Raw genomic sequence first — 27814 nt, 5'->3', positions numbered from 1 at the left:
TTACACAGTTAAGAAAGATCTCCTTGTAGAGCACAGGTTCACACCTGTTATCTCAGCTCTAGGGATGTTGAGGCAGAATATCCTGAGTTTCAGAGTAGCCTGGGCTACAGAGTAAGACCCTATCCTTAGCACATTTACTTTATCAGGTTTTGATACATAATTACGATTACTTGAAGGTCAGTTTGATACATAACATAAAACCACTCAAAGATGCCATTTAGACTCTTAAAATGTCTAACTAAAAAAACCCTCCATTTTTGATTTGTTAATTTAAAGAACAGTGGAAACAACTAAATTATCAATATTACAGGGCAATTATTAAATTATTAAAAGTAAATCTCATGGACCCGGGAGTGCAGCTCAACACTAGAACATATGTTTATCATGCAGGAGCCGTGGTTCAATCCTGGCACCAAAGACAAGTAAAAACAGAAAGAAATACAGGACATGACACTGGGACAAACTTTTCTCTAAGTGAAAATGTGAAAACCAGAAGAGACCCTTGAGGCTCTTGACTAATGATCAAAATCAACTGTAAGCTGAATAGTCCTCATGAGTTCTCAGAACCAATCATAAATGCGATAATAAAGTCTGTAGGTCAGGACAGCTTCAGAGAAAGAGAAGTAACTGAATAACCATTACTGTCAGCTTTAATATCTCTCTCCAGCAATAGTGAGTCAACAGAGCAGTCACTATGGTATATATACACTGGAAACAACCATCATGTGAGCGCCATTACAGATATCGGATCCAAGAGCTACAGGAAATAGGAAATATTCACCAAGATCGACCATATACTGGACTATGAGACAAATTCAAGCAAACACGAAAAGACTGAAACATAAAACATATTTTCTGATCACCTAATATTAATTAATAATCAGCAACAGTAAGATAACTATAAAATCCTCAATTGTGTGAAAAGCAACATACTTCTAATTACCTATAGATTAAAAAAAATGGCCAAGTTAATTACAAAAGAAACAACAACGAAACCTGAGCTGCACTTCCTAAGGAGACTGAGTTGAAGTGCTACTGGAACAAGAGAAAGCTGTGCTACTGCAGCTTTGCACTCAGCACCAGAGGACACCCCCTCTGCTCTCTGTAAGCTGAGGAAAGAGATCATAAAAGCAGACATCAGCTGTAAATAAAATGGATGACCAAAAAATAACTAAGTCAAAGGGCATTACTTGAGATTAATAAAATTGGTAATCCTTTCACAACAGTGATAAGGGGAAATGGACAACCGAAAGCATCAACAACAGGCATGAATATACATAACTACACAGTCTACTAGCATTAAAACTTCTGGAACCCACATGGTAGGAGGAGAGAACTGACTCTGACCTCCACACATGTGTCAGGACATGCATGAACCTGCAGCCCACTCCCAACAAAACAATAAACTTTTTTTTTTTTTAACAAATGTTAAAGGACACTAAGAAACACATGTCTGATAAGTCAGAAAAAATGGACACATTTTTGAAACATACAACTTAACAAAATGTGGGAGCCCACAGAGGCTATCTAGTGAGACCTTACTCTCAGGGTCAGAGAATCTAAGCTTGCTTTACCCAGCAGGGCTGCATAATTGGATGATTTGACCAAAGGCATGTTTACCAGGTGTTTGGAAGGGTCTTGGCTGTATGGTGTGCTTTGATCTTGCAAAGGGGGAGGTCTTTTGCCTCTCCCCTCGGCATATTATAAAAAGCCCTTTTGAATAAAGTTCTGGGCTCTTGGGTATTGACCCAGGCCCTCCCAAAGCTATCCTGTGTCTCTGTCTTTCTTCTCATCATCTAGGTCTATCTTTCTATCTGATATTTTCTCATTCCTCTCTCCTCCACCCAAGAACCCTTCCAAAGGTGGGATCAGGTCAGAGCTGGACTCCAGCAGACTCCCATATAAGGCGTTTGAACAGGGATTTGGGTATGGAGGATAAAAGAGTAGGAACGCAGCAGGTTAAGGGGGCATGCCTGGTAATTAATTAAATGGAGGCGGTGAAATTCTATTCTTCCAGAGTAAAATTGTAAATATAAAGCAAGTAGTTAAAGTTAGGCTGCAGCAAGTATCTCTCTCTGTTCCCGTCTATGTCTCTCTGTTTCTATCTATTTACTAGGTTAGGTTTAAAGTTGTAAAGAAGTTTTGGTGAAAGTTGAGAAATACAGGCTTTAGGGATGTGGTGAAGGTTTAGTAAAAAAGTAACTTAGGGTAGAATGGATTTCGCTGCGGCAGGACCTGGGATGCAGAAAGCATCATTTGGGACCAAGCAGCTACTTCAGACTTTGAAGTCTGAGAAACAGAAGCTGCTTCAGAGACTGCCAGCTTCAGAAAACAGCAGCAGCAACAGCAACAGCAGCAGCAGCAGCAGCAGCAGCAGCAGCAGCAGCAGAGACTTTGGACTCCTGTGGACAGGGCAGGTCTGTCATTAGGAGCTGGAGTCCCTGGGCAGCCAGAGCCTAGCAGAGACACCACGGAAGAGTCAAACATCGAGCAGCAGTGAGCAGCAGAAGCCTGTGGAGGCGAGGCTGCTGTCCCAGGCTCCAGCAGGCACAGGAACTGCTGAGTGAGGCAGAGCCATGCTCCAGGCTGAACTGTGGCAATGATGGAAGACAGGAGCAGCCCAAGCTCCAAGCAGCAGGGTGTGGCTGGAGCTGTGCGGCAGCCCTGGGGTTGGTGATCGTCTGTGCAAGCAGGGCGGTACACAGAGGCTTCTGGAATCCGGGGTGCGGAGCACCAGGCCCACCAGTGGAGCAGGTAATAGGACCCGAGGAAGCCATAGCTTGTAGCCTCCAGGAGGCACCAGGAGGCCCCTGCAGCCCCTGCAGCAGGAGTCAGTTGAGAGCCCTTGGGCCTCAGGACTGGGATTGTAAAGGCTCTGTTCCACTTATGCTAGCAGCTAAAATCATGCAGCTTCGGTTTGCTGTATGCACAGAGCTTTTTCAAAGAGCTCTGCAGCTCAGTTACTGTGACAGCTACCTTTGTCCTGAGGCAGAGTTCCTAGGGTAAAACTGTCATAAAATGCTGCTGTAACTGAAAGCAAAGTTTCAGAGACTCGTGTTTGAACTGAATTGTTGCACTCAAGGAAACTACAAAAAAAAATTTGGTTGTGGGTTTCTGGTATCAGAAGTGGTTTTTGAACTTTTCAGTCTGCAGAAATGAGACAATTCTGATTTCACCTATATACATTATCAACTGAGTGACTTACGAATTGTTTTGTGTATGCATATATGCTTTACACTCAAGAACTCTTTTGTGTAAAAATGGAACTGTTTGGTGTAGGAATAGAGATTTTTTTTTTTTTACCCAGGCTTAAGATGCAATTTAAAAAAATTAAAAAGAAAAAGGGGAGTTGATATTCCTCAGTCTCTTTAATTTTTTTTTTAAAAAAAATATTTTCTTGTCCCTTGAGTGGATTAATGTTAATTTGTGTTAATGTATCCTATGTTTTGCTAGCAAAAAGTGTAAAAGATCTTTTAAGAGATTGCTTTTGGATGTTTGCTACAGTTTGTAAAGTGTAAGTAGTTCTATTGGGAGTTTACTTTTGGATGTAAGTTTGTGAGAATTGTAATTACATATAGTAATATTTATGTTAGAATTATGATGTTAACCTGTTAATGTTAATGGTGATGCTAAATAGTCTTTAGATTTGATGCAGTTGCATCAGGAGTTTACTGATTTTTTTTGATGTGGTTGCATCAGGAGTTTATTGATTTAAAAAAGGGCTTGATACAGATAAAATTGCTATAGTCTGTAGATGTAACCAACCGTCTTATTAAATAAGAAACACAGAAACAATGTAAAAGAGAAAGTCGAGAGGTCAGAGCTCAGAGCTAAATCTCACCCTTCCTTCTGCTGTCCCAGCTTCGCGAAAAGAGACCTACTTCCTGTCGGCTTGTTTTTTTATAGTATGTCGTTCTGCCTTCTCATTGGTTGTAAACCCAAACACATGACTGCCTCGTCACTGTCTGAATGTACAGCCCCCTAGGTCTTAAAGGTATATGTCTCCAATGCTGACTGTATCCCTGAACACACAGAGATCTTATGGGATTAAAGGCGTGTGCCACCACCGCCACACTCTTGCTATGGCTCTAATAGCTCTGACCCTGAACACACAGAGATCTTATGGGATTAAAGGCGTGTGCCACCACCGCCACACTCTTGCTATGGCTCTAATAGCTCTGACCCCCAGACAACTTTATTTATTAGCATACAATCAAAATAATATTTCAGTACAATTAGATTACCACCACAATAGTCATCTTAGACCCATTTAAAAAGACCATTCTATCTTGATCATCCTCTACTCCTTTACTAGGAGGTATAGCAGTCATAAAGAGCAGAAGTATTGCTATGATTATTCCATCTATTTGCAAGCTCTTAGTGGGAAAGCTGATTCAAAGTTACATAGAGTTAAGCTCTGAATCTTCACATATTATTTAAGAAGGGGGAGCTGTGGTGGCCCACAGAAGATATCTAGTGAGACCTTACTCAGGGTCACAGAATCTGAGCTTGCTTTACCCAGCAGGGCTGCATAATTGGATGATTTGACCAAAGGCATGTTTACCAGGTGTTTGAAGGGTCTATACTTGGCTGTATGGTATGTTTTGATCTTGCAAGGGGGAGGTCTTTTACCTCTCCTCTTGGCATATTATAAAAAGCCCTTTTGAATAAAGTTCTGGGCTGTTGGGTATTGACCCAGGTCCTCCCGAAGCTATCCTGTGTCTCTGTCTTTCTTCTCATCAGCTAGGTCTATCTTTCTATCTGATATTTTCTCATTCCTCTCTCCTCCACTTAAGAACCCTTCAAAAGGTGGGTACAGGTCAGAACTGGCCCCCACAGACTCCCACACCAAAATAGATTTTAAAAAAAAAGCTTCTTGGAAATTAAATAGTCCTGCATCTAATTTAAAACATAAGTAAGGCCAGGGCTGAAGAGATGGCTCAGTGGTTAAGAGCACTTGATGATCTTGCAGAGGACTGAGGTGTGATTCCTACTACCCACACAGTGGCTCACAACCATCTGTAATGCCAGTTTTAGGGAAACCAAAACCCTCTCCTGGGCTTCACGGGTACCAGAAATCCACACAGTACACACTCACACATGTAGGCAAAACATCCATATACATGACAAAAACAAACATAAAGAAATGAGATAAACTGGGTGTGGCGGCCTCACTTCTTTCACAGTGCTGAGGAGACTGGAGCAAAAGGATTGCAAGCTCAAGGCCAGTTTCAGCCACAGAGCAAGATCCTCTCTCAAAATAAGAGTAATAAGGATGGTGGTACTAATTAATAATAATAAACTACACTAAGTACCATCCCTAAAAATACTTCATACGTATATACCTTTATCTGTAAATTATACCAAAAAATAAGGAAAAAATATCACCAAGCATCATTCTTCCTTTAAACACAGGATCACAGAACACACCCAAATGCATTCTATGAGGTCAGCAGAAGTTTATAACAAAACAGCTACTAGAGAATGACAGAGCAATGCCCTGCATGTACACAGATGCAAAAACATCTGATAAAACATCCACAAAGCAATAGAGAGGGTCACACACCATGTTAAATAATATTTTTACATGAATTTAAAGTTCATTTAACATTAAAAAATCAATATAATTTATAATATTAATAAATAAGAAATTATCATGTCCATAAGTACAGAAAAAATACTTGACAAAATTCTGTACCTTTACTGAAAACACATTCAGCAAACCAAATAAAAACTAGTTTCCTTACTGTGACAATGAGTACCTATGAAAAACCTACAGCCACCATTATTCCTTAATGATAAAGACTAAACTATCCTCCCTCAACATCAAGAATAGGCAGGGCTTCTGCACCCAAGGTATTCACTAACAAAACCGTACAATGAGACAGCAAGTAGAAAATAAACAGAAATTTCTGTGAAATTGCCCTTGTCCAGAAATGACTGCAAACATGAAAACAATATAGATTCCGCTAAAAACCCATCTAGGATTCACTCATGGATGAATTTAGAAATAGCAGGGTATGCCGGGCGTGGTGGTGCACACCTTTAATCCCAGCACTCTGGAGGCAGAGGCAGGAAGATCTCTGTGAGTTTGAGGCCAGCCTGGGCTACAGAGTGAGTTGCAGGAAAGGTTCCAAAAGCTACACAGAGAAACCCTGTCTCAAAAAAAAGAAAGAAAGAAATGGCAGGGTACAAAGCCAGTATTAAAAAATAATTTATTATATTCTGCACCAGTAACAAATATCTGGAAAAGAAGAGTTCAGCGGCATCAAGCAAATACCTAGAAATGTGCCCAAGGAAAGATGGCAACGTCTACACACCCATCCTAATACTAGGGAGAGCTCAATGATGAACGAAGGGAGTTCTATAGAATCTTTCCATTTAAAAATCTAAACATTCTAAAATAAAGAATTTTTTAAAAAACTTTTGGTGAATATGGATGTGGAGCTGTGTTAGAAGATAGTATGGCTAATTGGACATGATAATGATACCAAGGACTGCAACAAAGACTCTTTAAAACATTTATGCCTAAATACTGATGGGACACTGCCATGATGTCCTACAACCTAGTGTCAAACAATTCGAAAAATTATACTCAGCATGCAAACACGTACATATATACTACATAGAGATTTCACCACACGTGCGCGAGCGCGCACGCGCACACACGCACACACACACACACACATGCACCCAACTCTGCAGTCATCTAAATTCCTTATCTACAAGGACATAGTATTTGCATAAGCTACAGCCACCTCCTATGTTAAACTGGTATAACCAGATGACTTAGAATAGCTAATGCCCTCCAAGTGCTACACAGAGGTTGCCTTGCTGCACTACTGAGGGCTAATGACAGGAAGAAAGACTGAATAAAACACACACACACACCAGAGCACATGAGTATCAATGAGCATGGCAATGTCTAAAGCAAACTGGAAAGACATGAACAAGCACACACCTAGTAAGTCATAGGATATCTGGGTTCTTTATACTATCTTTCACCTTGACAGAATTTGAACCCTTTCAACATAAAAAGTAGAGAAAACATATATCTTCAATAAGAGACATATCTTAAAAAATATGATGAAAGCTCACATTCTCAAGTTTGCTTTCACTGTTTTAGAAGCAGTGTACATGACTGGAATATCCCATTTCACACTGCAAAGACTCCTCCCTAAATCCCTCAGCACAACAGTTCAGGTTCTGGATGAATAAATTAAAACTTTCAAAGTGAACCACTCTTTAATTTTCCTAAGATTTATTTATTTCAATTTATTTTGTATAAGTTTTGCCCACATGTATGTTTGTGCATGTGTGTGCCTGGTACCCTAGGAGGCCAGATCTCCTGGCACTATAAATGGTTATGGACTACCAGGTATCAATAGTCACTGTTAAGATAAAGTAATACAGAAGAATATGAAATGAAAACAAAGGCAAATAGCCCACATCTAAGGCAAGAAATAAATAAGAAACTAGGATAAAAATAAATAGCATCATTATTTTCAGAAACTGTATTGCATACTTAATAAAGCCAAGAAAATCAATGGGAAAACCATTAGAACAATAAGTATACTCTCTTGGGCCCTGTGGGGAATGATAGGAAAGTCTCAATGCAATTACTTTCTTTAAGAATGGATAGCTAAGCTAAAAGCAGAAAGCCCGGTTAGTCAGCAGCAAAAGACAGGCAGATACACATTCCATACATGAGAAAACAAGGGGCAAAGATAGAGGAGGAGATGAGAGAGAATGAGGGAATGAGAGAATATGACCAAGGCTTAGAGGGCAGAGAGTGGGTGACCAGCAGTGCCTTGCTTCCTTTGTGAGCAGCCAGAGCTCAGAACTCATGAGAACCGACAGCTACCTGGAGCAAGGGGCAGTGAACAGGCACCGCCACAGAAGCGGCTGAGGCCATGGCAGCAGGTCACTGTAACTTCCAACAGTCGAGTGATAGATGTGTTCTTTACACAGGCCACAATTTAGTGGGTCATTAGGTTGGGGGGTGAAGAGGAACTGAGCAGGGAGACCAACACTGAGAAGATGGACTAAGGGTTGCTGTGGCAAGCCCTGTGGGTAAGACTGGACAGGCTGGTGAGACGGCAGTGGTGGGATGCACAGGCTTCTAAGTGGCAGATGCCAGGAAGGAGGAGAGCAGAGGAAACTCCGAGAGTTGTCATCCCTAGCCTGGACCATTCCCTAAGATGAGCAGGAATAAGATGATGAAAGCCGTGCTGGGGCCTGAACCAAAGTGTTAGGCCAGTGCTCCCCACTTCCCAGCCCACATCAGTGCATTCTTGTCAGAAAACAAAATGTTGACATCTTACCTGTTTTTGTCAAATGATGTTCTAGCCAAACGTGACTGTAAGATAGCTGTTATCTACAAGAAGAACCATTTAAAAATGAGTGTAAGCGACTCAACAGATGTTAACTTCTAGGCAAACAGCAGTTAGTCAGAACACTCACCATGGCCGTTTGGTCACCAAGTTTATCAAGACAGGATGCCCTGTGCAACTACAATGTGACAAATACACACAATTAGCTTCCTTGCAGATGACAGCAAGTACTTCTTTAGAGGCAATGGAAAACACTGATTACTCTTTCACTTAGTAACAGCAGAGATAACTCCTGATGTCTGTGGCTTTTCCTACTTAAGTTTCCAAATTCAAGTAAATCAGCACATTTAGAAAAGTGATAGCTATCTGGACAAGATGAAATAGGAGATTGAAAAGATGGCTTCTGAGCAGACGTGGTGCATGCCTTTAATCCCAGTTCCAGGGACAGAGAGGCAGGAGGGAGGCCAGCCTGAGCTACATGAGCCCTGCCTCAAAACAAAAGTGAAAACAAAACTGAGGCTTCCGGCTCATTCTGCTCTGTGTTCTGTGGTGCCAGACTGAAGGGCCAGCTGGCTTACCTGTAGCAACGTCTCCACAACATCTTCCACCTTCCCAGAAACTTCCAGGTCAAAGACATACTCCATTTTCCCCTGATGAGGACAGAAGCAGAGCGTGTCAGCCTGCTACTTTAAGAGCACCTGCCCAGCAGCTGCCAACTCTGCATGTTTCTGCTCTCATCCCCAAACTGAGAGCCCGCGGGGAGCAAGCACAAGACCCACAGCAGTCTCGTCACTCAGTGTCTTCCATGCCCCTGCACTTGGTCTGTACTTCCTGCTCTCATTCCCTGAGGGGTGGAGTTAGTTTTATGTTGAGTCTTTCCTTTTGTAATGTAGACATCTAATTTACATTTCTCTTAATGCTGCTTTGCTCCCATAAACGGACATTCTCTTTTGATTTGTCATGCAATGTTTCCAAGTTTCTCTTTTCAGTTCTTTTACCCACTACTGGCTTGACAATATGCTGTGGAAATGCACTATCCTGGCTTTCCAATTGATTTCACCTCACTGTGGTGGGGCAGTGATTTCAATCTCACCTTGGCTATGGCTTGCTTTGTGACCTAACATGTGATATGTGTCACTGTGGCGAGAATGTTCTGTGCTATATCCATGGGTCCATCTGGCCTCCAATGCTGACTCCTGGCTGGTGTTCTCTCCGCATGCTCTTCTCGTTCGTGAGTGGGACAGAACTCTCTCACTGTCACTGTATTGATATCTAGTTCTCCCTCAGCTCCCTCAATATTCACTCCATGTACTGAGGTGCCCCAGGGACAGGAACGCATGTACATGATGGCTACCATTACATGTTAACTTGATTGGGCCACAAAATGCCAATATATTTCAGTAAACATTGTTTCTGTATGTCTATGAGAAAGAATTAACATCTAGTCACTAGACTGACTAAAATGGACTAAGCTATTCAATGTAAGTTAGTCTTGTCTGTCAAGGTCCAAAGAGAACAAAAGACTACCAATAGAAACTTCTACCTTTGTGACTATCTTCTGGATGGAATGCTGGGTTTCCCTTCCCTTCAGATGCAGACTTGTCTTAGACTGTGTGCTCTTCAGAGGCTGGATGTCTCAGTCTTTATTATCTCCCCACTGATTCCTTGTAATAAATTCCTTTTAACAATCTCTCTCTGTCTTATCTCCACGCCCCCCTCCCATACATAAATGTAATGTCCAGATGGTCTGCATCCCTAGAGAACCCTCACATGCATTGATAGCTATGTGCCTGGCACTTGAGAAACAGGTCTGTACTTCAGATGGTCTCAGCAGAGCTACCTGAGGAAGGGTACCCAGGAGTGCTCTCAACCTGACAGGAGGGTAGGCTATTGCCCATGGAGGCTTTTGTCAAAGTGTAGAGGCAATGTCACAACAAGAGAACAGTCACAAGACATGAAGCATTTAGCAGGGAGGAAGGGACACTCACACATAGTGGTCAAACTCCTGGGTCATCTGCACATGCAAGTTTTCTTGTCTATAAAACTGCTTAAGCAGTTTGTGTTTCATAAGCTGCTAGACAAGATACTGCAGGCTGGCCTGCACCTGGAGCTGACTCAGCATGTGGGCCTGGGTTTGCACAGAGTGTGTGGCTTTTCTCATTCACAGAAGTGTCCTTATTAGGAGCTGGCTCCATCCCTGGTCCTATAAAAACCCCTTTAATAGGAGTGATGCCGTCCCCACACAGTTTGCTGCGGCGTGAAGGATCACAACAGAGGTGAAGTCACATACATGCCTATGCTTCCTTGACAAATCCTTATAACTTCCACCAAATTATGACTTTATAAAAGTTGTTATCAAATATAGGGTATTTTAAAAACTAAGTAGTTCTTGACTACTCTTAAAAATAAATTTTCAGATGGTGGCGCACACCTTTAATCCCAGCATTCGGGAGGCAGAAGCAGGTGGATCTCTGTGAGTTTGAGGCCAGCCTGGTCTACAGAGCAAGATCCAGGACAGGCACCAAAACTACACAGAGAAACCTTGTCTCAGAAGAAAAAATAAATAAAAAATAAATTTTCAGCAAAAAATTCTCAGTGATACACAGTAAACTATGCTTATAAATTTGTACACTGACTTCAGTTTCTTCCTTCCTTTCTTAGAAGGTGATATTTTTATTTTGTGTATAGTTATTTTGCCTGCATACATATCTATGTACTGTGTGTACAGTGCCTGCAGAGGCCAGAAGAAGACATCAGATCCTCTGGAACTGGAGTTACAAATGGTTTTTAGCTGCCATGTAAGTAACAAATCCCCAGTACTCTTAACCCCTGAGCATCTCTCCTTTTCTTCCACTTCTAATATCATCTCTAAGCTTTTGCTATTAGGGCTAAAGTCTATGTATCCCTTGGGCACTTTTGCATTAACTGTTAATAAACTTTGAAGTACCCAGTATTACCATATTTGATTAAAGATGTTTATAGAACCATAAAAGTCCTACTGCTCCAAATCACTGTATACATTTCCAATAATCACTGCATTCATTTCCAATGAAAAACTTTACTTACCCGTTCTATCTTATATGGTGCCACAATATTGTGTTCTTTAATGAAATATACCTGAGAAAGGCAAATCAACACTGAAATAATGAAGTTTTCATGTGAAAAATTCCTACAAAGATACTATGAATTCAATGTTTACATGTTATACAGCTCTAGTTGGAAGTCTTTCTGGATTGTTATCCTTTATGCACTGCAACTACGTCATCAGCACACTCCCAGGCTTGTCTTTAGCACGTACCCAGAAAATGAGCAGGGCTCACCAGCCTGATGCAGAGTACTCGGGTCTCCTGGCTCCACTCCTGATCCTCACCAGAAGGTTTCAAATGCATACAAACCAGGTCAGACTACTCTTACAGCTCCCCAGTGGTTTTCTCATTTGCTCTTTACAGCCTTACCATGGTTCAGAGGCCACCATGAAAGTGGCCTGCTGCTATGCCAGCCTTCCTCTGAGCATGTACTCTGCTCTGACCCCTCTACGCGGACTCCACTCAACTCCTGTCTTGTGATCACTGCTGGCTCACCTTGCTGGCACTGCTAGTGGCTCTTTCTCTCTTTGCTAACCACTCTGTCTTAAGGAGCACAGCAACATTCCCTAGAATGCCCTACACTTTTGTCCTGCTTCTCATTTTCTTCATAAAATTTATCACTAACTGACACAGGAAGAGATTTTGCCCCCTCATCATCTATCTCCCCTATTGAACATATGGCTTAAAACTAATGTTCATACATGCACACATAATATACACACAAACATGTTATTCCAACAACAACAACAAAATCTGAAAACAAAACTCTATACCAAAACCTCTTTCTGAGACTTGGTGAAAGTCTTCTGGACATATGAAGCTTAAAATAACCCTTGGAAGAGTAGCTTACCCTGGGTGCCCCTTGATTTTGAATTGATTAGTCTGACCTGTATTTCTAAAACCAAGTTATTCATCCTCTACTAAGATGGGTAGTTCTCTAAAGAAAATGTTACTTTTAACTTAAAAAAAAGTTCCCTTTCCTCCCAAGATATGGATGCCCTTCAATAAGCGCATGATGTAAAAAGAAATACACTGTGAACACACCCAGGGGAAGGGATAGTAACAGGACTCCCCCACAAAGCACCACATGGGCTTTATCTGTTTGCATCTGGAGCATTAAATATGAAGTTGAAGATAGTTCATCTCTTCCTTTTTTAAAACTGGAATTACAGAAGGTGCTAACAGAAAGTTACTGAACTCAAAATCTCCCAGATTTCATAAGAGAAATGTCAAGGCATGTTAGACAGTGTTCTATGAACAAAGGGTTCCATGATGAGAGACAGCAGAGGCCGCTCTTGCCTCCTCCCACTCCACTCCCCCAGATGCTTCAGTGTTGCAGACTATTACTTAAAGGTGTGTTACTTTTCTTTATGTTGCACTTGTTTAACTCTGTGAAGCTGTGACACTGTGCCTGTCTAAAACACCTGATGGTCTAATAAAGAGTTGAATGGCCAATAGCAAGGCAGGAGAAAGGACAGGCAGGGCTCGCAGGCAGAGAGAATATACAGAAGGAGAAATCTGGGAGAAAAGAAGAAGTGGCCAGAGAAGGAGGAGGATATCAGGGGCCAGCTACACAGCAAGCCATGGAGTAAGAGAATGGGACAAGCCCAGAGGCAAAAGGTAGACAGGATAAGTTAAGTTAAGGAAAGCTGGCTAGAAACAGGCCAAGCTAAGGCCAGACATTCATAATTAAGAATATGCCTATGTGTGTGATTTATTTGGGAACTGGGTGACAGGTCCCCAAAAAGAACAAACAACAGCCAACAACACTTCAGGCACTGTCCTGCGCAAATCTCTGGATCAAGTGCTCAGCTGCAGTCACATTCCCCACAGAGTTCCTGCACGCATTGGATCACAGAATGTTTCTCTGGACCCTGACAATGCACAGAACTAGAGCATTGCAGAGTCTAGGCAACCCTGACAACAAATCCTGAGACAGTTAAGGAATGTGGAGCCCAAAACCAAAAGAACAAAGAAAGACCTCTGCTCTTTCTTTACTTAATTTTTTAATCTACAAACTAATTAATGATATGCCAGCAGAAAAATTACATTTTAAATGTCATGTGATGCCAATACTGAATTGAGTACTGCAGTGAATGCAGTATGTCTCTGGAATGAACAAAAGACAACAGCTCAGGTCATTCCTGACAGGAGAGACTACCCTTCTGGAGCACTGCCTGAGGCTGGTTCCGCAGCCTGGCACTGGCTTGCCACCTTTAGCAGTGGGAGGTCGCACAACCTTCCCACACTGATTCTGAGGACAAACTGCAATCCTTATACTTAGTAAACATGGAAGGGCCAATGGTAGAATCTTATCTTTTAAAATGTTTACTTCTCAATGACTAAATTCTCAAGGCATTTAAACATCTAATTCCAAGTGTTTTCAGTTGAGATCTATATTAAGTGAATAATTTCATCATGCAAAAAATTATACATACTCATGCACAGAAATCTTCATACAAATTTGGAAAAATACATACTAACATTTTTAGTAAAAATTTTTACTACATGCTTCTCACCTGTCTGAAAATGAGTGAAATACCCGAAGACTTTGCCCTGGAATACAGAAAAAGTCATCAGATACGTAAAATTTTTGTTGAAGTAAAATTAAAAGTGAAAAATGACATACTTTGCAAAGTGTCTGTTGGCTCCATTTTCTCCGTGTTTTCCTATTTTTAAACAATCTCTCAAAGGAATCTGGATAAAATTGAAAGAATATTATAAAAGTAAGCAAAAATAAAAGTACATGCACACACACGATTAGGAATGTCTCTGCACATATTTAAAACACCTTTACCTTAATGATGGGCTGAGATACTGCATCTGGCTCAAAAATCACTGATTTTGAACATATTTTTAATGATCCTCTGATTTTCCTAGGAGCCAAAGCAGAAAAGATTATTTGATGAACACCAGGACAATCACAAAAGTTATGATTCAGTTTACAACTCTCCTTTCTCAAAAGGTTTTGAAAATGTACATTTTTTCATGTTGTTAAGTGCATTTACTTTTAATATCCAAACTTATCAACAGTTAAATTTGTTAATAGTATGAAATTTCTAAGTATAAGCAAATAGAATAGAAAATGCCCATATACCTATCACCTAACTTTAGCATTGGTCATTTTTGCTTCTTGTATAAGACCTCCTTAGCCCAGCTGGTCTACATATAGAGCTCTGAGGAAGCACTCTTTTAATAATGGCTCTATTATAATCATGCTTAAAAATGAATAACTCTTTAAGGTCTCCACATACATTATGTTCAAAAACTTTCCATTTTATAAATGTATTTTCAGTTTGTTTACTCAAATCAAAATCCAAACAAAGTCCCCATTATATTTGATTCATATACCACTCACACTTGCTAATCTGAAATTATTTCCCGCCGAGCGGTGGTGGCACATGCCTTTAATCTCAGTACTCGGGAGGCAGAGGCAGGCGGATCTTTTGTGAGTTCGAGGCCAGCCTGGTCTACAGAGCAAGATCCAGGAAAGGCACAAAGCTACACAGAGAAACTCTGTCTCGAAAAACCAAAATAAATAAATAAATAAAATTATTTCCCACATAGTGACTTTTTTGTTGTCCCTTTTGCAATCATAGGCTGGAACCCATGTTCTCTTGGGGATTCCAGACCAGAGCCTCCCACTGAAACAGCAGCCCCACCTCCCAGCCCATAGCTGCTCTTACTGCATCTGTGTGACAGCCCTCTACATGTCCTTCCTTTATAGTCTCCATGGGATTAGATCAGATTCTGTTACATCTTCTGACAACAAGTCAGGGGGCAGGCAGACAGGTAGTGCCTTTACATCAGCAGGAAATACGAAGGACTTGAGGTGGTATTAATCTTGACATGCCCATTACAAAACTTCTCATTAACCTCTCATCCAATGGTTTTAGCAGCCACTGAAGATTATGATACACCATATAATTATAGTAAATAATTTCTATGAAGAGTCAGACAAGGGTATCTTTATAGATCATGCAGTCTCTGTCACAACTGTCACAGGGTGAGCAAACATGGGCCACATGGAAACAAATGGCAGTGGTTTCTCCCAAACAAGGGGTCATATACCAGTAAAAGCAGGTGGCCACTCAGATTGGGTCCAAACCTGTGTGTAGTTGCTGACCCCTCATACAGAACCATTACTTCATCCAGGGTTTAAATTCTACCACCCCTTTGTATTTACTAACTAGAATTTTTCAACTAAAAATAACTTCACATTAATCAGCAATTTAGTGACACTGAAGTACAATTTGTACAGGGAGAACAAAAATGCAAAGACAAAATATGCTTTGATTAATAGTTTTCAAAAAATTGAACCAAGCAACTGGATCTGTTTTTAAAGGAGTAATTAGTAGTTATGGAGGAGGTAGATTTTGCTCTGGTTCACACTGCATTATTTATTACTTCTGGAAGAGGCTGACATCTTTCACTGCTCCATGGTTTTTGATCATTACTTTACTGCATCATCATCCCAGTGACCAAGAGCAGGGAGCACTGTTACAAGAGAGATCCGGGAGCAAAGTCATGACCAGAGCCCTGCTCGGCAGCCTCAGGGGAGCCAGAACCACTCTAGGAGCCCTGCTCTGCTCGGCAGCCTCTGTCAGAGGAGCCAGAACTACCCTAGGAGCCCTGCTCTGCTCGGCAGCCTCTGTCAGAGGAGCAGAACCACTGTAAGTTATGCCACCATCTGGCTACCTAATTAAAGAGGGACTCCTACATAGTCCTGTGTTTATTTTAAAGACATCAGACCTCACAGTGCCCAGAGCTGCGTGAGCTCGCTCACCTTTCCTCATGGCTGCCCTGGTGCTGGACGTGGAAAGCTGTGTGCTGCTCAAAGTAGTACTCCTCCAAGTTGAGCAGCAGTAAGGAAAACCTAAACATGGAAGAAGAAGAAGACAGTTTCATGTTACATCTGGTTTACGGAGGTATAGAAGGCTTTGCACATAAAGAGCCTGCTCCCACATCCCCAGGCAGCACTCTGTGAAGCCCACACTCTCTCCCATGCCCCAAATGGAGTCCTTCACAGCGCAGATGCACTCTCCGAACACACACAAAAGCCCCAAACTGTGAAATTAAGTGTTTATGACAACCTTGCTCTCCTCCCCACGGAACTTTTGTGTCAGTGCGCACTGATGGTGCATGCCAGGCTTTCCTGTCCCTACCCTGCCATAACCCTGAGACCATGTCCCACACTGTCTTGAGTTCTTACGACTCCCACGAGGTAATGAGCTCTAGGAGGCAGGTGCGCAGATGGCTACTGTGAGACCAAAATGAGCCATCTTAGAAATAAGACCAAAATGCTTTCACCCTAAAATTAAGGCCTAAGATTTCTCCTTTTGAGAACAGGCCAGAAGTTACTGAGACCAGTCAGTTCAGATTCCAGAAACCAGGAAGTGTAAAAGTACAGAGTCACAAGGTAGTCAGGAGGTAATGGCTGCCAGACTATGGAATGTCCTCTCCCTGGCCCCCTAGGCAACTGCTTGACCATAGAATGTCCCAACCCTAGTTTCCATAGTGACTGTGTAATCACCAGATGCCCCCATCTGGGGGCAGCCAATGAAAAATGGTGGTGGGCAACTACTTCCTTAGAAGGAAAACTGAATTGTGATTTCTGGAATCCCTAGAAGCGAGCCAATCAGAATTGTACCTGTACTAGCACCCCTAAATGATGTAACCTTGTGACTTTTCCCTTTAAAAACTGAGCTTGCAGACAGGTGGGCGCTTCCTCCAGCCTCCACTGCGTTGGATGTATTGGACGAAGTCCCTGCCTAGGCTTGTATTGCTTTTGGATATCCAGAATTAAACCTTGCTTTTGCATTCCGGCATGCTCGTCTTTGGTGGTCTCTCTGGGGGTCACGATCTGGGCACAACACTACAACCAACCTGACGTGTAAATACCATACAAGTAGACTGAGTTGTATAGTTCCTTCAGTTTTAAGTGCTTTGTACTTTAAAAGCACAATGGCAGAAGTGTACGATGGTAAGGTGACTAGGGTAAAGGTGACTGCTGCTAAAGCCCTATGACCTGAGTGACCCCGGAACCCCGACCCCGGGGGAAGGGAAAAACTGACTCCTGGGAGTTGTCCATCATAGACCTCCACATGTGAACCACGGGGAGTGCACATGCACAACTAAAAAAATAAAGTAACAATTTAGTTGAACTGCCACAGAAATAGGTACATGGCAAAAAAGTGAAAGAAGCGTGTTTTTGGCTGCAGAGTATCAGGGAACGCTGACAGCATTTAGTCACGGAGCAGCTTCCAGAAGGCATCAGACTTCAGGTGGATCTAGACGCTCTGCTGTCCTTGAGGGAGATACCCAGATTAAATGTGCATTATACAGAATATTGCTTATTTTGCTTCCTCCTGGAACAAAACTAAGATGCGAATAAAATATTTTTAAAAGACAAAACCCAAAGATGACAGCAAACTAGAAAGATATCCAAGCACGGAAGAGATGTGAGCTGATCTGTGGAAGGCAGGGAACAGATGGGAATGAGCTATACAGAGAAATCAGTGCAGATGCTTCCTGGGACGATACCACTCATCCGAAAACCAGCGCAAGCACACGGCTTTACCCGGTGTCCGGCACCGAAGAGTCCCTCCAAGATGAGAAGCTTCTACTGTGAAAGAACAAGACACAAACAAGCACAGGAATACCAACTGAGGGAACAGAGACAATACAGGGTCAGAAGAAAAGGTCAAGACTAATATTACCCTTATAAAGACCAAACATGACAGAGTAACACCCAAATAACCGGGGAGAATGCACAAGAAGGACTAGAGACAACACAAGGAACAGAAGAAAAGGTGAAAACACTCTGAGTGACATGAGAGATTGTTCATTCAGAACACAACCTGACTGCGGTGGGATAATGCTTTTGTACACTGGTTTAATAAAACGCTGATCATCCAGTAGCCAGGCAGGAAGTATAGGCTAGATAAGCAGACAAGGAGAATTCTGGGAAGAGGAAGGCTGAGTCAGGAGATGCCAGCCGTCCAGGGAGCAGCACATAATGACAAACAGGTAAAGTCATGGAAAATATGGCAACATATAGATGAACAGAAATGGGCTGAGTTTAAGTGTAAGGGCTAGTCAATAGCAAGCCTGAGCTAATGGCTGAGCAGCTTTAATTAATATAAGCCTGTGTGTTTACTTGGGTCTGAGTGCCTCCGGGACTGGTGGGTGAGAGAGATTTGTCCTGACTGCAGGCCAGGCGGGACACAGAAAAACTTCAGCTACACCTGACCCAAAGGACTGACTTATGAAATTAAAATTAATGATAACAGGAACTAGTTTTACCATCAAAGTTTTACTGACCTGTCCTGCATTTAAAAAATTTCTGAACAATTAATCATAAAGAAGTCATAAATAATCTCCAGTATATTAAAAAAAAATTAGTCATAAGCCAAACTGCCAGAGCACAACTCGAAATCCTTTGCAGCCCATCTGATTTCCAGTACAGTCATCAGATTCAGGAGGATGGTGTCACTCCTTTGATGTGTCAGGTGATGTCCAGGAAGGCACCAATCAGGAACTTATTCACTAATTACTGCCCCCTGCCCTAGATCTTGGCTGCACCTGAATGGTGGTATGCAGTCCTTCCTTCTGTCCCCTGCTATCCCCTCTCCTCCCATGGGAAGGGGAAACAGAGTAAGTGTTCTTTAACAAGACACATGCATGAATTTACGGCTAGGAAACACAGATCACCTCCCAAAACAACTGTTCTTCTACGTGGTGATTAAGATAGATGCCCACCACAGTTTGGCACTAAATCTATCATAAATGAATAGTAGTTTCCTTTGTTTATAAACACTTCCATTTTATAAGAAATGCAAACCTACAGAGAAGGAACCTAAGCAATCACACTCCTTAACATTAACGGCTTAAGGGCTGTTTGTTTTGTTTCCACTGAAGCCTTTACTGGTACCTGCTTTAAACATATTCTGTGTGAAAATTATTTCAATTATCTTTCAACAATAGTTTCCAAACAATATTCTATGGAGTAAAAGCTAATGCTTTAAAAACTTTAAATTCAGGGCTAGATAGGTGGCTCATTAGTAAGAGCACTGACTGCTCTTCCAGAGGACCCAGGTTCAATTCCCAGCACCCACATGGTAGCTCACAACTGTCTGTAACTCCAGTTCCGGGGGATTTAACACCTTCACACAGACATACATGCAGGCAAAACACCAATGCATGTAAAAATAAATAAATTATTAAAAACATTTGAAGTCACTTTTTTGCAGTTTCATGATTTTGCGCTCTCACGCACTAATGTTACAGCTAGCCATTAATCACTTCTTTAGACTTGTGCCCCTGGGTCTGCGTAGTCTCAGTGTAACCCACCTTCAGAGTGTGGGTCATTTTCTAGATACATTTCAATTTAGCGAGTCATTTATATCAAACACATGTTATTCTATCCTCGAGTCACCTGAATTTAAAACATATTGATGATATGCTTAACACTTGACTGACTGTTCCACTCCAGACAGCCAGAGGGACAACCCTGCATGCACGGCGACTCCACAGTTATTCCCAGTCATGCTGACAGTGGGTACCAGTCAAGCCTGTGTCTAGGTTACATGTGTAAATCTGGCACAAGCTCAACGGAAAACCTGCTTTGACACCAGAGTGGCACTGCACAAGCCACAGGACAGCCACACTTTCAGGGTTTGCCACCCATACCCTGAAGATTAAGCCAGGCTGTTGTGGTCCTACTAGAGAGCTGGCTGAGCAAACAAGTCATTTAAAATTCAAAAAACAAAATAAACAAACAGAAAAAAACCCTTCTTGGAATACTGAAGAGATTAAGAAAACAGACAAACAGAGAGATTACAGTCTGGTGACACCACCCTGCAAACAACATGCCACGCCCACACATCAGCAACATCTGAAGAGAGCTGGAGGGGCAGAAACAGCAAAACCTGTCCTTGTCCATCACAAGAGCCACACCCACCACTCCTATAACAAAGGCAGGCTCACAAGAGACAGGCTTAACAAAGGTATTTAGACTTTTGCATGACTGGAAAGCATTCCAAACACCCAGAGAAAACTGTCTCCCTTTTACGCTTATATCTGAGACACAGGCAAAGCAGACAGCTGTGTGGAAATGTGAACGTCAGAAGGTGCTGGATGAACAGTGCACCCAACAACAGTTCTGCTGAGTCTTCTTGGCCTCCAGCTATGTGTATGGTCAGGACCTCGCACAGTGAAGGGCTTCAAGAGAGGAACAGAAACTGACCTCTCTAGTTTCTGTGGTTGGTTAGGGGAGAGGGACTCGAGGCTCTATGAGACAGCTTGGAGGGAAGTTCTGGATTCAAGACTCACTTCGGGGAGAAGGGGACAGAAGCAGGAGGTCAGGGACCTCACATATGAGACGTTTTCAGCTCTTTAGTTCAAGCACTCAGCACACTAAGACCATCCTCTGGAAGAGTCTTTCAGACTCTCAACAGTTACTTACATTAGACTCCATCTAACTACATGAACATCAATCTCCCCATTTTAATTTTGTTCACACAAAAAAACCTAAAAACAAACAAGAAAACAAACACTTTATCCTCCGCCCAAGCGAAGGTGACTGAACTCTACTTCATTTTTACCTTCCAATCAGAACTCTGCCCACAGAGATTAGAGGCCTAGGGCAGGACTTCACTGGTAACTCATGCTGGAGATTGGTGACAACTTCCTCCGTCTGTGTCTGTGAACCTTCTGTCCATCCAGCGCTAACAAGCAGCCAGTACATGCATGCTCTCTCAGCATCTCTCAGAGTCCCCAGGTCACTAGAAAACTGCAGTCCTAACGCAAGCTCTCCCTGCGTTTTTACATCAGCAGACACCTGTGTCCACTGCATCTTCACACACCTTACGAAATTCTCTTTTAGACGAAGGCCGTTGTCGAGAAGAGCACAAAAGAAGAGTCACTTTCTCTGTCCTAAGTCCTCATGGCCCTGCCTAATAGCTACATATGTCCTCATTTCAAACACAACTTTAGAAAATTCTGGTTTTGTTTTCTTAACCGACAGCGTTTTTCAAAGCTTCCATTCAGGGGAGGCTCCAGTTTTCTTGAAGCCAGTTATAAGTGAGGACTCAGCTCTGGAAATCAATGTGGAGGAACACGATCATATGGCTGTTTGTGTTCCCTTGCAGTTCCCTTTGGCAACTGCTCAGGAAAGGCAATTCGGACCAGAAGTTCTAAATTATATTTTGATGATAGTATATACTTCTTGAGTGAAACTGCTTTCCTGAACTGTCCAATAATAGTGGCTTTCTTTTTCACTTTCAAGTTTTAATACTGCTTTCTTTAAAAATCTAGGTTTTTAGGCTGTAGCCTCACTCCCTTGATTCAAATAGGTGCCCTGCATCACGGCTTTCTCTGAAGGTTTCCTCACTGCTACTGGGTTCACTCACGTCTCTTTAATGTTCAGAATCAAGTAAACTTCACAAGCTCTGCAGTCAGTAAATTAAAACTTTAAAAGGGGAAGTGGGGAGCTGTAATTAGCTCAACCATGCTTCTCAGCATTTGTCACGGCTGCCACTTCCTGTTTCCTGATCTACCCCAGGTACACCTCTCTCACTTTTTCCCCTGTTCACTGCCAGGGCCCGCAGTGAATGAATGCAAGTATGTTATCTCTGTTCCTCTTTCCAAAGGTCCTCACTGTATGGGGGACCTCATACACTCTGGTCCTGAGCTCCACAAACTGACATTCAGAACTCACTGCCTCTCCTTGCGGGTTGATACTTACGTGTCAATCTGCAGCTTTTCACCACTGGATCCTAATGTCAGCTCCTGTCCCCCAAGCTTCAGTGACACCTCAAACACACATTAACCCTCGTCCTGGTTTGCGTTTTGTTCTTGTGATAAACTCCATGACCAAAACCAACTCAGGGAGGAAAGTCTTTATTTCTGTTTACAGGTTACAGTTCATCATCCAGAGCAGTGGCTCTCAACCTGGGGGTCCAACTACCCTTACACAGGGCCCCTAAAACCATCAGAAAACACAAATGTTTATATTACAGTTCATAACTGCAGCAAAATTAATTATGAAGTAGCAACGAAAGTAATTTTATGGTTGGAGGTCACAAGGAACTGTATTAAAAGGGCTGCAGCATTAGGAAGGTTGAGAACCACTGCTCCAGAGAAACCAGAGTAGAAACTCAAGGCAGAAACTTGGAGCCAGGAGCTGAATAAACCTCTGAGAGGAGCACTGCTTACTGGTTTGCTTCCAGGTTCGTGTAAAACTACCTTTCTTGGACAACCAGAACAACCTGCTCAGGACAGCGCCTCCCACAATAGGTAGACCCTCCTCTACGAATTAGCAATCAAGAAAACGCCCCCACAGACAGCTCACAGTCCAATCTGAGGAAGGCAACTCCTCACATGCGGTCCCCTCTTCCCATGTGTCTAGTTAGTGTCAAGTTATCCACATTCTACAAATTTGCACAGGAATATGAGTGATTAAATAGTATTTCTAGTTCCTGTGCCCAATGGCTCATGTAAATTACTGGCCCTTCTTTCTCTGCAGAAGGTGTGGTTCCCTAGCAAAACCATTTCACTATTTCAGCTGACTTTCCTAGTCCTTCCCCTCCACAGCACATTTATCGCTTCATTACTTAGCCCAACTCTAAGAAATTATACTCCCTTCTCAGTGGTGAGATAATTACTTCCTGACCCAGCTCAGCTAACAAAACCCCTCCCGCTGACACTACCCATAAAGCCTCCTGCTTCTAATTTCAAGTCTCCACATCTATGATGATAAAGGTAGAAACATGACCAGTGCTCTTAAAAACCCTTCGGCTTTCTCACTCATCAAGACTCATAGCCCAATGGACTGGGTGACAAAGCTCAGTGCTGAAGCGCTTACCCAGCACATGCAGGGCCTTGATGCACCCTGCAGTACACACACAAAGCCACGGCAGCGGTGCAGGGAGCCGTGGGGACCCCACAGCGGCAAAGGAGCAGTTGGAAAGAAGTAGCAAACAGACAGAAAACACGGATGCCTAACTGACATCACCTTGAGTTCTCTGACTTTCATGTGCGCACAGTCATCTAGGAAGCATGTTGAAATGAGATTCTGAAATGGACCTGGGGCGGAGCCTCTGACTCTTCCAGGCATGCTCATGCACTGGTCTGCGGATGCAGTGAGACTGAGATTCCAGTGTCATATAAAGTATGTTTCCATCACACCAGAATCATTTAAACTTCAGAGAACTTAACAGTGAGCACTGCCCAGAGGTTCCCAGGCCTTGTAAGTCACCGTGGGACAAAGGCTGCATTTGGGCCCAAGAACTCGGAGCTAGTCCTAGTCTGCACTTAGTCTCGGTGTCAGTTTTGTCTTGTGACTCAGTTTCACGGATTTTAGTCTCTCTTGGCAGAAAGGCAGCAGCAGCAGCTAGGATCAGTTGTCCCAGGACACAGAGAGAACTGCCTAGGCTAACAGGCTCCTTCCTTTCCTCTTGCATCCCATAATGGCCATTCACATTCTGGATGTGTCTTGCCCTCTGCTAATCTTCTCTGGAAATGTCTTCAGACACACTGAGAAGTGTGTCAACAGGGGCTTCCCAATGCAACCAAGGTGACGAAATAAGCCGCCACACACGACCAAGCCATGTGACCTAGTCAAATCATTCACTTAGTTTCTTAAGTTCAACTACAAGATGTAGTAGAGATATTGAATAGATGACCTTATTTAGAAAACAGACCCAAAAAATCTGAGTTTAAAGAAATCAGAAGGGCTGGAGAAGCGGCAGCAACCACCACAGAGAGGAGGCCTCCTGAGCTTCCAGAGAAGACATTCTACTTAAAAACAAAGGTGGTGTCCTGGGAAGCTGCCCAGAATCTGGTTATGGCTTTGTGTTTAAGGCCATCAATCCTGGTTGTCCACAGGCTTAGACCCCAGCTCCCAAATGATGCCAGGGAACACGCTCATGCTTCCCAACTGTGGACAGGGATACCACAAGTCCTGCCAGATCTTACAGATTTAAGCAGTCCCCTGTCAAGCCAGTGGGGTTAATGACAATCCAAAGCCACAAATACTGGGCTGCCCAGGGGTAACAAGCAGGACCTATCATGTCTTGCCACCTGGTCATTCTGAAGGATTCAAGTTTCTCTCTCTCAAGTGGCAAAGCTGGACAGCTGAGTGCTCTCAAGGGGAGCAGGGCAAACCTGCAGCCAACCATTTCTCTGCTGGGTATCACGATTTACTGCTTCTCCAGCAAGTCCTGGTCTGTTCTCTGGTATCTGCCTTAGTTTAGAATCTTCAAAATGCTAAGAAAATGATACATCTAGCAAGACTATTCTCAAAGCATGGGCAAAATAAGGATACATTCAGACATACAAAAACAAGGGCAGTGTACTATCATCAGACCCCCGCTCAGAGGAACTTTTACAGGATATTATTAAGAAAGAAAATTTTCATAAGGAAGACATGAGATGCAAGAAGGAAAACCCATCAAAGACTGTAGCAAGCATGCACATAAAACTACAAAATTATTAGTCAGGCAGTCATAATGTCTAATGTGTCGATTTAACTGGACAACAGTGAACTATAATTCAGTATGGGACGACAGGAGTAATTACTCCAGGGGCTGCACACTGACAGAGAGGAAAGCAGGAGAATGACTAGCTGCAGACAGTATATTAAATGTTAGCATTTCAAGCATGAGCACTAAAACAAAGATAAAATTAGAATATAGCACGCCACACTCTGCATGAACACTAAAGAGAGCACAGGAACTTCAGTTAATCCAAAGGAAAGGGGCTGAGGGAGGAGATGAAGTCCAAGACCGCAGTGAGATGGCAGAAATAAATCTGTAATAATAATAAATGAACTATTTCTTAAAACAAAGATTCAAATTAAACTACTAAAAAAATCAACAAGAAGGGATCAGCAAATGGCTCAGTGTTTGCTGCCGAGCCTGAGTTTGATATCTTGGTGGAAGCAGAGACCTGCCTCCTGCAACTGACTGCCACTCACACATGCTCACACATACACACATGCACACATGCACAAAATAAATGAACAAAATGTAATAAAGTTTAAAAGTTAGATCATACACTAGTTCGTAAGAAACATGCATAAAACATGAGGTTACAGAAAATGTAAAAAAATGGAAAATTTTATATAATGAAAATCACCTGATACAGCTATATGAATATCAGACAAAATAAAAAAATATTACTAGAAACAGTGAGATTATTATATGTTCCTAAAAGATTCACTTCAGGAAAAAGATAACAATTCAAAGTTTCTCATAAAATACAAATTAACAGTAAGTAAGAGGCTGCACAGAACATTTGCCTACCATCTGCAAGTCACTATGTACAATCCCCAGCATCCCCAGCACTGAGGAAAAAAGGAATAAGTAAAATAATAATAATAATCAATAAAAAAATAAACCAAAGACAATTTTTTGAAAGCTTTTTGACTTAAAAATGTTAGGACAATTTCTAAATATCTGGTGTTAAAATGGAGACCATAGTGGTATTTAGAAGAAACTAGTCAAAGATATAACTCAGAGGTAAAGTGTTTACCTTCCATGCACAGGGCCCTGAGTTCGATCCCCAGTACATCAACAATAACAAAAGAGGAAAGTATCACTGCACCATGGTTAATACAATGTGGGTATGACACACGCTTGTATCATAGCAGTTAGAGGTGCAGGCAAGAGGGTTAATAATTCAAGTCTAGCCTGGGCTATATGTGACCCTATCTCATAAAAGAAAGAAAGGAAGAATGGGATGGTAGTGAAGGCAGGAAGAGAAAGAAACTAAAATTAAGTACTGAATCCTTAAGCATCCACTCCTATTTATATCACACTTAAAATGATATAGCTGATGCAAATCATACAGCAAAAACTCAAACCCCATGTATTCTTGTTTAGGAATAAGTTAATTTGAAATAATAATGGAATAAGGAGATAGGCTACTAAGCATTTTCTGATGAAGCCAATATAAATTTTAAGTTAATTAAAATAGTTGCAACATTTATTTTCTCTCTCATTGATATATGTGATAAAAACTGGACCTTTCTTCTTCTTCTTCTTTTTTTTTTTTTTTTTTTTTGGTTTTTTGAGACAGGGTTTCTCTGTGTAGTTTTGGTATCTGTCCTGGATCTCACTCTGTAGACTAGGGTGGCCTCAAACTCACAGAGATCCGCCTGGCTCTGCTTCCCAAGTGCTGGGATTAAAGGCTTGCTCCACCAACGCCCATTTTCAGCCATTTTTTTAAAGGCACAACTTTTTTTTATCCATTACATTCCCAACTGACTGAGTGCTGATTCTGTACGTTATCTCCTTTTCCAATATCTGGCATAACCAACAAAAGGGGAATAAAAGACTAGAATGCTCCATGACAGAAATGGAAGATTTACATGGGAGAATAACAAATCACTTAGTATTCTAAAAAGATATTTTTAATAAATGCAAACTCAATTGATAAACAAATATGTTGAGTAAAAACAAAAATTAATATCAGCGTAACCAAAGAATTATATATCCATGGGCTCTCTGAAGCCTAGTGGAAGTCTCAGGAATGCCTGTAAGACTATTAATGTAATGTACAGGCATACAACAGAAAATTAAGACTCATTAACACTTTAGCCCAACATGACAGCTTACAAACCACAGTTGTTCGTTCTATTACATCACAGAAATAAAACGACAGCTTTTGCTTTGAAGGCCTGTGTCTCAACGATGTAAACTTCTACATAAGTAAGATAAAAATAGTTGTGAAGACAAAATTTAAATAGAAGTATTCATAAATAGAAAAGCAAGTGGCAGTTTGTAGAATATCCTCAGTTGCTTACCCACTGACCATGCTCTCAACTATTTCAAAGAATATATGTGAATTTCTCTCTTTACTTTTTCATTAGCCTTCATCAATATCTAAGCATGGTATTTTTAAATAACTAGAAAAATAATTATGGCTCCTGACATAATCGTAGGGATACAAAAGCACTTAATTGAACAAATAAAATGAATCGTTTATTTGCTTTCTAATCCTAAAAATAACTAAAGCATAAAGTTTTTTCATAAACTTCAGGAAACAGTACCAGTGCATGGTTATACAAATCAGAAGTCTCAGTGCAGGGCTGTGTAATTTAACAAGTAGCAGTACAGGATTCCAGTTAAAGTTCAATTTTAGATAAACAATATACTTAGTCTATACTGAGTTTTTAGTATAAATATATCCCCAAATCTACATGGGACATATGCCAAAACCCTGCAATTAATATTTAACTGAGTGTGTCATACCTAACAATCCCAGGCCAGCCGGGCTTCCTTCTCCAGCCCTGGTAAATGCCGTATACCATCCATCACCAGCCACCAGTCTCATCAAACATCTGGAATACCTATCTACTTCGCTGCATTCTTTCTTCCATCTTCACTGTGA

At 41.8% G+C, this 27814-nt stretch overlaps 1 protein-coding gene across 2 annotated transcripts in view; it reads right to left on the bottom strand.

The window, feature by feature from the left end:
* The window catches only part of Nsmaf (neutral sphingomyelinase activation associated factor), a 59233-nt gene that overhangs the window by 29530 nt on the left and 1889 nt on the right, over nt 1–27814 (bottom strand). For both annotated transcript variants that reach the window (XM_037202430.1, XM_028878522.2), the window contains exons 2-9: nt 16206–16295; nt 14217–14295; nt 14049–14116; nt 13939–13975; nt 11400–11450; nt 8912–8983; nt 8464–8511; nt 8325–8377 (exon numbers count right to left, since the gene is read on the bottom strand). In XM_037202430.1, coding sequence (XP_037058325.1) covers nt 8325–8377; nt 8464–8511; nt 8912–8983; nt 11400–11450; nt 13939–13975; nt 14049–14116; nt 14217–14295; nt 16206–16295 — 498 coding nt within the window. The remainder of the gene's footprint in view (nt 1–8324; nt 8378–8463; nt 8512–8911; nt 8984–11399; nt 11451–13938; nt 13976–14048; nt 14117–14216; nt 14296–16205; nt 16296–27814) is intronic.

Source organism: Peromyscus leucopus, chromosome 2 (genome assembly GCF_004664715.2).
Source record: "Peromyscus leucopus breed LL Stock chromosome 2, UCI_PerLeu_2.1, whole genome shotgun sequence".
Classification (NCBI taxonomy): domain Eukaryota; kingdom Metazoa; phylum Chordata; class Mammalia; order Rodentia; family Cricetidae; genus Peromyscus; species Peromyscus leucopus.
This window is presented reverse-complemented; position numbering and strand designations above follow the sequence as displayed.